Source organism: Papio anubis, chromosome 10 (genome assembly GCF_008728515.1).
Source record: "Papio anubis isolate 15944 chromosome 10, Panubis1.0, whole genome shotgun sequence".
Taxonomy (NCBI): Eukaryota; Metazoa; Chordata; class Mammalia; order Primates; family Cercopithecidae; genus Papio; species Papio anubis.
The window spans coordinates 3,035,956-3,049,315 of NC_044985.1; the positions used below are offsets into that span (position 1 = coordinate 3,035,956).

At 46.6% G+C, this 13,360-nt stretch overlaps 1 protein-coding gene and 1 pseudogene across 2 annotated transcripts in view; one reads left to right on the plus strand and one right to left on the minus strand.

The window, feature by feature from the left end:
- ERCC3 (ERCC excision repair 3, TFIIH core complex helicase subunit) overlaps window positions 1-3,884 on the plus strand; it is a 38,169-nt gene extending 34,285 nt beyond the window's left edge. For both annotated transcript variants that reach the window (XM_003909258.4, XM_009185110.4), the window contains exons 14-15: window positions 1,719-1,871; window positions 3,429-3,884. In XM_003909258.4, the coding sequence (XP_003909307.1) occupies window positions 1,719-1,871; window positions 3,429-3,560 (285 nt within the window). In that variant the 3' untranslated portion in view covers window positions 3,561-3,884. The remainder of the gene's footprint in view (window positions 1-1,718; window positions 1,872-3,428) is intronic.
- Window positions 3,885-11,354: 7,470 nt separating this feature from the next.
- On the minus strand, window positions 11,355-13,124 carry LOC101009140 (annotated as a pseudogene).
- Between the last annotated feature and the right edge of the window lie 236 nt (window positions 13,125-13,360).

Genomic DNA, 13,360 nt, shown 5'->3' on the forward strand with positions numbered 1-13,360 from the left:
CAGGAGACGTGAGGACCACTGTCAGCCGGCAGGCACCAAGCATTAGGGGATTAGAGGCCTTGCCTCAAACTCCCTTTATCACTGCATGAACCACTGAGGGCAGCTGTTGGCGGGAAGCGTGCCGTCCTGGCAGAGCTGAGGTGCCACGGCATTATGGCCAGCACTGTGTGAGTCTGAGCCCCGCAGCGTTGCTTTCTCAGGGATGCCTCTCCAGGTAGCTAGGAGAGCCCTTCCTTTTATCAGCTGGTAAGCTCCAGGCCTTAGTGTGCCTCAGTTTGCCTCCCAGACACCAGAGCCATCCCTGTACTACAAATCAGGTATTTTAATTGGGAAATTCTAAAGCTTTGGCTGACTTTCATTGGTTGAGGCATTTGCTTTCTTTCCTGTTACACAAATATTATTTTTATGTCAGTATTTGGTGTCCAGAAGGGCTTTATATTTTGGGGATAAATGGAGGGTTCTAGAAGTAGGGGAATTAAATTACCCCTATGGTCCACTAAAAGGACATCCCTAGAACATCAGACTCCCAGGTTCTTGATTGCAAAAGACTGCAATCCAGGCTGCCCTTTAGATACATTTTTAATGTGTCTCTTTATGCATTGGTGAGAATTCCCATTATTGGCCTTAGGAGGACAGGGTTGTCTTGCCTCCCCTCTGTTAGCTAGAGGCAGTGACACTTTTCAGACCTCATGCTGGCCTAGAGGACAAGATGCTTGGGTTTTGAGCCCAGTTTTTTGGAGGATTTGCATTGTGACTGTTTTATCCATCCATGAAAATCCCTGCTGGTAATAGCATTTCCTACCTCCTGATTCCTGCCGAGCTGTGAGGGTAAGAGGAGCACCAAGTCAGAAGGAGCTGCTCTGAATTCTTTGAAAGGTGACCTCGACAAAAAGGCACAATACCGTACCTTAGTAGTTTGTGTTGGTTGGAGCTGTGTCTTCAGTGCTGCCTGTTGAGGAGCAGTCGTTGGAGTTCCCAGAGTCATGACCTGGAGGGGTTGGGCCCTGGGCAGACGTGCACATCGTCTATACTCTGGATCCCTGCCCAGAAGGACTCAGATCCTTACTTCTAGGAATTTTCTTTTAATTAACGTTATGAGAATTGGAGGGAAGGAGAGTTCCCTTTACAGAATCAACCCAAGTTTTCTGCAGGGATAGGGAGCCCTTGTAGTAAGTTATCCCCATAGAAATAAAAACCCAGTCTCCACCTTGCTGTTCTTACTGTTTCAGAGAAGTCCTGTAAATATCTTCCTGATATCCTATCGTTTTCATTTTCATGTGCTCATTCCTGCTGGAAGCCCCAGTTGCTGGGCACAGCAGATGCCAGGGACCTTCCTAAAGGGCCACAGCATGTGCCTGCCAGTCTCTTGTCCCTTCCTTTGCCTGCTCCAAGATGTGAAGGCTACCCGAAGGAGCCTTTTAAACTTACTGAGATTCTTCCTGTTGATCTACATGATCATTTAGATGCTATGTGTTGGGGGCAGATTTCTCTGAAACTCCTGTGTCCCTCCGGTCTTGAGATCATTAGTCAAGCTCCGGGTTAAAAGTGGCTCCCGATGCTGGTCTCTGGAATTCTAGGGAGAAGCTCTCCCTTGTTGGCCACCACGGTGGCTGGGCCTGGGGAGGGAAGTGAACAGAGCAGGTGGACCCAGGAGAAGGCAGAGGAGGGTTGGGGAGAGAGAGCAGAAGGGAGCATGTCTGCTGGCTTGGGCTTTGCAGGTGATCACGAAGCTTGCTGGCATGGAGGAGGAAGACTTGGCGTTTTCGACAAAAGAAGAGCAGCAGCAGCTCTTACAGAAGGTCCTGGCAGCCACTGACCTGGATGCCGAGGAGGAGGTGGTGGCTGGGGAGTTTGGCTCCAGATCCAGCCAGGTGAGTAAATGGGTGAGGAGGTTCCAGGTGTCAGTGTTCCCACAGGGCAGCGTTTGTAGACACAGACACGTAGTCTGTGGCCCCCTGGATGGGCCCATGGGATTTTTTTGGAAATGTTGGAAAACACAGAAGAGATTAATAGAAACAACCCTTGTTGCCCTTTTGGTGTGTGCCCCTGGTCCTGTTGCATACAGCTGAGCTCACGGTGGCTGTGACTGGTCTCCTGCTTTACTCACACGAGTATTCGTTAGATCTTGATGTTGAAGCCCAGATGGCAAGCAGGTGACCCCAGCTCACCTTGGTGGCGACTGGAGGGAGCGTGATGGGCCGGGGCACGTAGTTCCCCACCCAGGGCTGCCATTCCTGGTCGTGGGCACACAGTTCTCCTCTGGTTCCTCCCCAGTGATAAAGCTGAGCCCTCTAGCCCGTAAGACAGCTCTGAGGTCAACTCTTGTGGTAGCTTCAATGCTTAACTTTGAAAAATGTAGAGTTCTGTGAAAATACTCAACCTTTCATTTATTGTACAAATCTGCCTGCTCTAGGCCAAGCAAATATATGGTGTCATTAGTGAGAGCATCATTATGGAGAATTATCAGGCCTGTCCCAGGGGAGAAGTGCACTTCAGTCAGGTGCGTTTGAAATTCAGTTGCCATTAGAGCCGGAAGGTGAGCAACTGCTGGGCCAAGGAAGCCGCTGTCCCTGCGGAGGGCCGCCCTCCCTTGAGCCTAAGGCTTTTCTCCCCCACTAGGGAGCGCTCTCCATGGGAGCCCAGGAGCGTGCTCTCACTGCTCTCACTGGTTGTGAGGAGGTGCCTGGTTCATTCTCCTCACAGGATAGAAATGTCAGGGTGGATATGGTTATCCCCATTTTACAGGTGAGGTCATTGAGGTGAGGGGCAGACACTAATTGCTTGCCCCAGGGTTACTCAGGGACAGGTGCAGCCAAGAGCCAAGCCCAGAGCTTTCTGTCCTTCCACTCGATTCAAAGCCTCATGGTGGTGTCTCAGGAGATTTTAAGGGACTTCTGCCCTAACTGTTAAAAAAATTCTGTTCAGAACAGGCACAGTGGCTCATGTCTGTAATCCCAGTACTTCGGGAGGCCGAGGCGGGAGGATCAGTTGAGTCCAGGAGTTTGAGGCCAACATGGTCAACATATGGAGACCCTGTTTCTCTCTTAAAAAAAAAAAAATTGTCCAGAAGCTGTTGTTAAGTGAGGCAGTGTGCCTTATGGTTAAGAACAGTCTGAAGCCCAGCTACCTGGGTTCAAGCCCCATCTCCTTAAGAGCTATGTGATCTTGGTGATGTTACTTAATCTCTCTGTGTCTCAGTTTTCTCTTCTTTAAGGTGTGGATTATAATAGTTTTGAGGATTAGAGGAGATAATGCATGTCAAATGCTTAGAACAATGCCTGAGACACAGTAAGCGATCTGTAAACATTAGTTTAAATGATGTATTAAATTTATGTACATCTTATAAAATGTGCTGTGATTATAAATATTGTAAAAGGAGTGTCTTTTCTTCTGGAGACTAACATGGGCTGATCCCCTCTTCCCGGCAGGCATCTCGGCGCTTTGGCACCATGAGCTCTATGTCCGGGGCCGACGACACTGTGTACATGGAGTACCACTCATCACGGAGCAAGGCGCCCAGCAAACATGTGCACCCTCTCTTCAAGCGCTTCAGGAAATGATGCTGAGGCGGGGTACTTCGTTCAAGACCAGCGCTTGGCACCCTCGTTGGAAAGGGATTTTCAGCGTAACGTTTTCCTTCGACCTCCTTGACCTTCCCTCCAGCGTTGGCCAAACTGTGCTGAGGAAACTGCCTCAAGGGCTTGGCTCTGCCTTCATGGGTCATCTAGGGTTTATTGTCTCCTCCTGCCTTTATCATCTAGGAGGAGACAATATTTTTTCAAACTTTTTGGGGAATGGGGTCATTTCTGTATATAAAAAATTTTAATATTTAAGGTGTATTTATCTTACTGTTCTGAATAAACAGAATGGACCATTGAACCACTCTTCATTGTACAAGTGTTTTTATGCTTCGTCCTGGGCATGGGTTATGTCTGGATGACCAGCCTCCATCAAAGCCCTACTTTGTAGCCAGCACAGATGAGTAAGATGGAGCCCCTCCCCAGGGAGCTACCAGGGAGATGTACCTTGAGATAGAAGAAGCATCAGCAGGAAATACCTGGGCAACAGGGAGGGTGATCCAGCTGGAGGAAAGAGCCTGGGCAGTTGACTGTGGTCCCTGTGCACAGCTTAGCCTGTTGGATTCAGACTGGGGCTGCAACCGCACAGCTTCCTGCTGTTCTGGTCGTTACAGCTGTTCCTACAACGTTGTCCAAGGTAGACACCTACATCATGAAGGCCTTCCAGGTTGGCTCCTGGTGGCTCATCTTCTCTGAAAGAGTGACTTCTTGTTTCTCCCTCAAAGTACGTTTTTAGATTATTGCTGAGGGGCTAGATTCCTCTTCTAATAGCAGTTTAGTGCCCTTGGGTGTTTTAATTGCTACTTTATTTTTAATGGCTTTGGGCTTTTGTCTTCTGTTCCTGGTATGAAAGCAAAGGTGTTGAGGAAAAGACAGTCCAGGCAGGATTGCTCCTTGAAAGGTAGGCACCCATGAGGCATATCCGCCTTGCAGAAAGACCTGTGATTCTGAGGAAGAGGCTCACTCCCTCGAACAGGAAACAGCGCTCACACTTGGGGAGTGAGTGTTGAAACCCTGGCTACATAAGGCTTCCGAGTGGAGTCCCTGCCCATCCCCACAGCTTGGCAGCAGCTTCCTGTACTCAGCTCCAGCACAGCTGGGCTACTGTCTGTGATGCAGCCACAGACTGTCTGAGGAGAAGAAAGTATTAGGTTGGTGCAAAGGTAACTGCGGCTTTTGACATTACTTTTTTTTTTTTTTGGAGACAGAGTCTCGCTTTGTTGCCCAGGCTGGAGTGCAGTGGTGCGATTTCGGCTCACTGCAACCTCTGCCTCCCAGGTTGAAGCAATCCTCCTGCCTCAGCCTCCCAAGCAGCTGGGACCACAGGCACCCGCCACCATGCCCAGCTAACTTTTTGTATTTTTAGTAGAGACAGGGTTTCACCATACTGGCGAGGCTGGTCTCAAACTCCTGACCTTGTGATCTGCCTGCCTCGGACTCCCAAAATGCTGGGATTACAGGCATGAGCCACTGCATCCGGCCGCCATTACTTTTAATGGCAAAAAACAGAATTACCTTTGCACCAACCCAATACCTCTTTCATCAGGGGGCTTTGAAGCAAGAGCCACCCGCCCCACATTCCGCCTCTCTGAGCTGACCTTTTGGTGACAAACTCTCTCATAGTCTAGTCAGCAGCTGGTGCTGCCAGGCATCTAGCCACTCTATCAGGGCAAACCCCAGGAACCAGTACCAGGGCCCTCACTAGGAGGAGAGGGCCTGAGCAGCCCCGTCTGAGGTGCGCACTTGAGCCCACAGACTCGCCTGTCGTGTAACCCTGATGGGTTGGCACTCAAATGTTCAAACTTGGCTGTAACCATTACTCTTTTCAGTCTCGCCTCCTGTCATACCTTTACACTTGAGATCCTCAATACTGAGCACTTCCTGTATTTTCACATTTCTGGCCCCCGTTTTCTTGTCTATTGACAATGTTGAATTTTACCTGAACCCTGTGATCCTAGGAGTCCCTTGTCCTTGGTGTTCTGGAAAATAGTTTACTGCAGAGAACCATCCTTCCCGGTATGACTCATGAATGCTGCCCTTGAAGACCCCAGTCGAGGCCAGACACAGGCCTTCCAAATTCCCATTCTTTGCCTCATAAATTAGCTAAACTGCTTGTCCCCAGTGATCAATGGAAACAAAATGCTTGTGAACCAGACTTTGGTTTAGATTCTCTTCTACCCCCGGACCCCTGAACTTTGGCTCACCCTCCCTTCCACCCCTGGAGAGAATAGACTGGACTCAGGGTAAGTCACTGATTGGATCTACTGTCCCACCATGCCACTCCCCTTCATCCCACTTCTTTTACTTACTTTCCCTCCCTATAAACCCTGAGACAAACAGATCTTATGTTCAGTGCATTCTCCCTGCTGCAGTAGTACGCCCCTCCCGACCACTTTGCAACAATCCTTTCAAATAAAGTCTCCCTTTACCAGGTCCAGATTTTTTCTTCCTATTTTTCTTAACATTGTCTGTTCTGTGAACTTAAGCTCCAGATTTTTTATTTGACATCATGTAACAAGTTTTTATCTAAATGTCCAAATGTCTGTTGGTAATACATAAAAATACTATTCATTTTTATATATCAGTTTTTATATATCATTTCTCAGTCATGCAGTCATGCTAAACTCAGTTCTAGGAAATTTTTCTGTAAATTTCTAGAATAATTCAGCTAAAATCAGTGAAGATATAGAACACTTGAACAATACTATTAACCAACTTGACCTAATTGACGTTTACAGAATACTCGGCCGAGTAACAGCAGTTGTAAGCATTCTTTTCAAATACACACATCACTTGCCAAGATAGAATCCATGTCAGGTCCTACAAGTCCTAATATATGGGAAAGTATTTAAGCCATACAAGCCGTAATCTGTGCCCACAGTGCGATTAAGTTAAAAATCAATAGAAAAAGAGTCTGGGAAACCCTCAAATATTTGGAAAAGGTCGTGGTTAATTTTAGGTGTCAGCTGAGTTAAGGGATGACTGCTCACTGGTTAAGCATTTTTGCCTGTGTCTGTAGGGGTGTTTCCAGGAACGAGCAGCATTTGAAGCTGTAGATTGAGTAAAGCAGATCCACCCCCACCAACGTGGGTGGGCCTCATATATCCATCAAGGGACCACCAGATAGAGCAAAAGGGTGGAGGAAGGGTGAATACAATATTGATATATTAAAAAATGCAATTGGCCGGGCGTGGTGGCTCACCACGCCTGTAATCCCAGCACTTTGAGAGGCCGAGGCAGGTAGATCACCTAAGGCCAGGAGTTTGAGACCAGCTTGGCCAATGTGGTGAAACCTCATCTCTACTAAAAATACAAAAAAAATCGCTGGGTGTGGTGGTGAGCCCCTGTAATCCCAGCTACTCAGGAGGTTAATGTGGAAGAATCTCTTGAACCCAGGAGGTGGAGGTTGCAGTAAACTGAGATTGCACTACTGCACTCCAGCCTGGGCGAAAAGAGCAAAACTCCGTCTCAAAAAAAAAAAAAAAAGAAATCTTTCTGTATACTCAGCGATAACCATTTGGAAGTTGAAACAAAAAATACTATTTCCAATAGCATAAAAAATATGCAATGCTTAGGGATTATCTCATGAAATATGTCAATTCTGCCTGTATTAGCCTATTAATGTAATCTTTTTTTGAAACAGGGTCTCACTCTGTCACGCAGGCCAGAGTTCGGTGGCACAATCAAAACTCACTTCAGCTTTGGCCTCCTGGACTCAAGCGAGTCTCCTGCCTCAGCACCCCAGTCCAACCCAGTAGCTGGGACTACAGGCATGTGCCATCATACCCGGCTAATTTTTTTTTTTTTTTTAATTTTTTGTAGAGACAGGGTCTTACTACGTTGCACAGCATGGTCTTGAACTCCTGGGCTCAAGTGATCCTCCTGTCTTGGCTTCCCAAAGTGCTGGGATTACAAACATGAGCCACAGCACCTGGCCAGTTTAACAAATTTTAAATCAAATTCTTAACCAGATTTGTCATGGAAACTTACAGACTAATGGTAAAATAAATGTCAAAGAATAAAGAAAGAAAAATATCGAAGAGAATTTATAAGGACAGTGCAGTAGGCACAGTGGAATGGAATACAGAGCCTAGAAAAATATGATTGAGAACTTGATCTGTGATAACAGTAACATTACATAAGTTTGTATACACACACCTACATATCCTCCTTCATCTATTTCCATTCCAACAGTATCTTTCTATCTACCCCCAGGAGTTCACACTAAAATTTCTACACAGGATTTGTTTATTTATTTTGAGATGGAGTTTCGCTCTTGTTGCCCAGGCTGGAGTGCAATGGTGTAATCTCGGCTCACTGCAACCTCTGCCTCCCGGGTTCAAGCGATTCTCCTGCCTCAGCCTCCTGAGTAGCTGGGATTATAGGTGCCCACCACCACGACCAGCTAATTTTTTGTACTTTTAGTAGAGATGGGGGTTTCACTGTGTCGGCCAGGCTAGTCTCGAACTCCTGAGCTCAAGTGATCCACCCGCCTTGGCCTCCCAAAGTGCTGGGATTGCAGATGTGAGCCACTGTGTCCAGCCCACAGGGTTTATTTTATCCTGTATTTTATGTTCACAACTTCCTTCTTTGACGATGAGAAAACTGACTCCCATTTTACACAATATATTAAATATTTTCTTACTTGCTCCCTTGCAGAATGTACGAAAGTCATTTCAGACCTGTTAATTTATGCCTCTGTGAAAATTAGATTTTAATTTTAATTCGAGTTCTGATTAGATGATTCTAATTTTCATTTAACTATAATTTTAATTCGAGTTAATTGTTTGTTAGGGACGTTTGGGTTTGTAACCTGAGGGCACAGGGTCTTAATCTTGTGTTGCTTGTGTTTTTCCCCAACCGTCCTTCAGTGTGGTTATGTCATTCATTTCATGAGCAGTTTCATTCATTTGGCGGCTTTTTGTATCAAACTTTCATTTATATAAGATTGTCCTTATCCTTGTTGATTATTTATTTATTTATTTGAGATGGAGTCTGGCTCGTTCGCCAGGCTGGAGTGTAGTGGCGCGATCTCAGCTCACTGCAACCTCCGACTCCCAGGTTCAAGCGATTCTCCTACCTCAGCCTCCTGAGTAGAAGGGATTACAGGCGCCCATCACCATGCCCAGCTAATTTTTGTATTTTTAGTAGAGACGGGATTTCACCACGTTGGCCAGGCTGGTCTCTATCTCCTGACCTCGTGATCCTCCTGCCTCGGCCTCCCAAAGTGCTGGGATTACAGGTGTGAGCCACCGCGCCCGGCCGATTTTATTTATTTTTCTGTTTTGAGCATGTAAAACACTAACATGATTCCAAAGTCTAGACTACACAAAAAGTTATATTTAGGAAAGTGCCTTTCTCTTATCCCTGTTTCCTTTGTGTTTTTCATCCCTTTCTTGACATTCCCTGTAGGTATCTAATTTCAGTTTCTGGTTTATCTTGCCTATGTTTCTTTCTAGCTGAAATGAGCAGATATATGCGTATTTTCTTATTTTTCCTTCTTTCTTATTTTTTCTTCTTTCTTATTTTTTCTTCTTTCTTACACAATAGATATTATACTGTAGATAATCTTTTGCACTTTGTCTTTCTTTAACTTAATAAATTCTGGAAATTGTATCAATTCGTTGAGGTCTTCCTCATTCTTTACAACCTCATAGTAGTCCATTGTGCGAATGTACCATAGTTCATTTAAGCACTGTTAGATGTGTGGCATTTAAGTTGTTTAACTTATTCTGCAATTGCAAACAATGCTTCAATAATAAACCTTGTGCAAATGGGTTTTCTTATTGTTGGAAGTATATCTTCAGGGTGAATTCCTAAAAGTAGGATTGCTGATTCAAAGGTAAATGCAGGGACAGGCTCGGTGGCTCATGCCTATAATCCCAGCACTTTGGGAGACCGAGGCAGGAGGATCACTTGAGGTCAGGAGTTCCAAACCAGCCTGGCCAACATGGTGAAACCCCATCTCTACTAAAAATACAAAACTTAGGCCGGGTGCGGTGGCTCAAGCCTGTAATCCCAGCACTTTGGGAGGCCGAGATGGGCGGATCACGAGGTCAGGAGATCGAGACCATCCTGGCTAACATGGTGAAACCCCGTCTCTACTAAGAAATACAAAAAATAGCCGGGCGAGGTGGCGGGCGCCTGTAGTCCCAGCTACTTGGGAGGCTGAGGCAGGAGAATGGCCTAAACCCGGGAGGCGGAGCTTGCAGTGAGCTGAGATCCGGCCACTGCACTCCAGCCTGGGCGACAGCGCGAGACTCCGTCTCAAAAAAAAAAAAAAAAAAAAAACAAAACTTAGCCAAGCACATGCCTATAGTCCCAGCTACTTGGGAGGCTGAGGCAGGAGAATCCCTGGAGCCCAGGAGGCAGAGGTTGCAGTGAGCCAAGATCTTGCCATTGCACTCCATCCTGGACAACAGAGCAAGACTCCATCTTAAAACAAAATAAAACAAACAAATAAACAAAAAAAACCCCAGCAGTCCAGATGTAGTGCCTCACGCCTGTAATCCCAGCACTTGGGAGGCCGAGGCAGGTGGATCACCTGAGATCAGGAGTTCGACACCAGCCTGGCCAACATAGTGAAACCCCGTCTCTACTAAAAATACAAAAAATTAGCCAGGTATGGTGGCGGGTGCCTGTAATCCCAGCTACTCAGGAGGCTGAGGCAGGAGAATCACTTGAACCTGGGAGGCAGAGGTTGCAGTGAGCTGAGATCATGCCACTGCACTCCAGCCTGGGCAACAAGAACAAAACTCCGTCTCAAAACAAAAAAAAAACAAAATAAACAAAACAAAAATGGTGAATGCATATGTAGTTTTATTTTTCTTGGTGTAGAACATTTATTTATTTTTCACATGAATCAAAGTTTAGTTCAGTGGGAAATAATTTTAATCAAAGAATTGTACATTTTCTTCCTACATATCCTGCTTTGTATTAGGAAATTACACTGTGATCCATTTCACTATAAGTAAAATATTACAAAATACTTACAGGAAAATATTAAAAATAACTGAAACACAAAAGGTAAGATGAAATAAACTGGTTTTTCAGAAATCTCTACTCCAATGCCTATAGCACACAAGAAGAGAGTCAAAACAATTAATAACTAAGATCCCCAGATCACAAATTTCCAAAGAACTGGAGAAGGGAAAGAAACGGTGAAAATCGTGGTGTGTAAGGGAACGGATCTTAGCAGCACTGCTTCAATAACCGATCTATTCTGAATGAAATACCCTCTTTTCTGTGCAGTAAATTCTGAACAAGGCTGTATTTTAGGATATTCCTTGAACTGAAATTAGAAAACACCCTGACAATGGAAGCAGTTCTTTCATTTAAGTTTAATAGGGGCCTCTTTCTCCATGGGCCACTGTTGTGAACAGAAGCCTGTTCGGGCATCAGAAGCTGTCACAGTAGCCCTTGCATCTCTTTCATGAAAGCCTCTTAGACATCATCCTTAGTTTGTACTGAGACAGGAACAGAAGGACCAGATTTGGGTGCTGCTTTGGAAAGAGGCACAGCAGAATCATCCTCTCACTTCCCTTTTTTTTTTTGAGACAAAGTCTCACTCTGTTGCCCAGGCTGCAGTGCAGTGTTGCAATCTCGGCTCACTGCAACCTCCACCTTCTGGGTTCAAGCCATTCTCCTGCCTCAGCCTCCTGAGTAGCTGGGATTACAGGTGTGCGTCACCATGCCTGGCTAATTTTTGTACTTTTAGTAGAGACGGGGTTTTACTGTGTTGGCCAGGTTGGTCTCAAACTCCTGACCTCAAGTGATCCCCCAACCTTGGCCTCCCAAAGTGTTGAGATTACAGGCATGAGCCACCGCGCCCGGCCCCTCTGACTTTCTCTGGAGGGCAGCAGTAGCCCCTTTATTCTCCCGACGTACTCTCAGTGCAGTGGGCACGAATTGAGTAATCTCTGCCTTGGGATTAGTGATCTGTGGCTTGACACTGATGGCTGCTGTGGCTTCTTCTCAATGGTGGCTGCACTCATATCATCTGTCTTGGGCCACTAAATCAAGTTGGGTGGAGCACTTGAAACCCCAGGGTTTGGCCAGGGAGCTGGTGGGAAAAGCCCAGAGGGGGCAGGTCCAAGCCGAGGCACCAAAGGTGGGCGCATCATGCCAGGACGAGGTGGAGGAACACCCAGAGGTGCGGGGGGAGGTACTTTTGGTGGGAGTCCCCTAGGAGGGGGACCGGGAGGCAGACCTGGAGGTGGACCTGGGGGAGGGCCAGAGGGTCAGGCTAGTGTTGGTCCTGGAGGTAAAAGCTGGGTAAAGGCCCTCGGAATCCTGGCATTCCAGGTGATCTCAGGAATGGAGGAGGTGGCCCAGGAGGCCGTAATGGTGGAGCAGGTGGTGTCCAAGAGATGGTGGTCCTGGCATGGGATGTATTTGTATCTGAGACGGAGGAACAGACTGGGGCGGAGCCTGCCGCTGTGAAGAAGCAGTGGATGTGCCATCAGAGTGAGATTCTTCTTTACGCCGTTCTCGTGATTGTTTTTCTGATTCAGTTATCAGAATCATCTTCGTCATCGTCCACTGAAAATTCCTCTACTTCTGGTCCCTCCTCAGGAATTTCTTGACCTGCCATAGGAAGCGTCATGGCTTGAAGAAGAGTTAACTCCTTCACATTCTTCTTTTTCTTGATTTTCCAGGCATATCTGCGAACTGTACACTCAGACCTGAGTTCTTTTCCTCACTGCTGTCTCTCTCACCATCATCACGGTGCACAATTCATCCCCCCACTTTCTCCATCTGATCTGTTGGTGTCACCATCATCAGTATTGTTACTATGCTTATGTTGGTCCTTGTCCTCAGAAGGGCCATCATCTTCACTGGTGCTAGAAACAGCATCATCATGACCTTGCCGGGCAAGTTCAGGACTATATAACACGTCTTCTTCATCTCACCTACGAGGGGGAAGATCCAGGGCAAACCCACTTTACAGCTATACATGTGCATGACCTGAGGAGGAGGTGGGCTGGGGGAGGGCCAGGAGGCTTTCTGCCAAGGGGCAAACGTGGAACGTTATGCCCAAGAAGAGGAAGGATAGAAACTGCCCAAGTTGGACCCAGGATATGGAGGTCCATAGGCTGCAGTTTTCTTAAGGATGGAGAGTGGCTGGGACCAGGGGGTGGAATGTCCTGGATTAAAATGTTGGAAGGAGCATGCGGCGTATCTTTCAAAGGAATGCTCTCCACTTCTGCGTGCTGAGCCTTCTCGACATCATCAACATGTGGGCTAAGTTGAGCCCTCTTCTGTTCATACTCTACTTCTAGCTTTCTCAAGTCCTTGCAAATACCTGGATTTTCTTTTTCATAGAGTTGTAAAGTATGTTCAAAGGTTTCACGCAGTTTTTTGAGCTTGTTTTTCAGTACTTGCTCATTTAATTGTGGCTGTTGCAGCGGGTTCAACTCCATTTCATCCAATTTATCCATGCCCCAGATAATCCGTTTGGGATCCTTCATTTTAAAAACCGCAGCTCTGGCCGGGCACGGTGGCTTACGCCTATAATCCCAGCACTTTGGGAGGCCAAAGTGGGCAGATCACCTGAGGTCAGGAGTTCGAGACCAGCCTGGCCAACATGGTGAAACCTCATCTCTACTAAAAATACAAAAATTAACCAGGTGTGGTGGTGCATGCCTGTAATCCCAGCTACTGGAGGTGGGATTACAGTTGCAGTGAGCCACTGCACTCCAGCCTGGGTGACAAGAGCAAAAAACTCCATCTCAAAAATACCAAAACCAAACCAAACAACAACAACAACAACAACAACAACA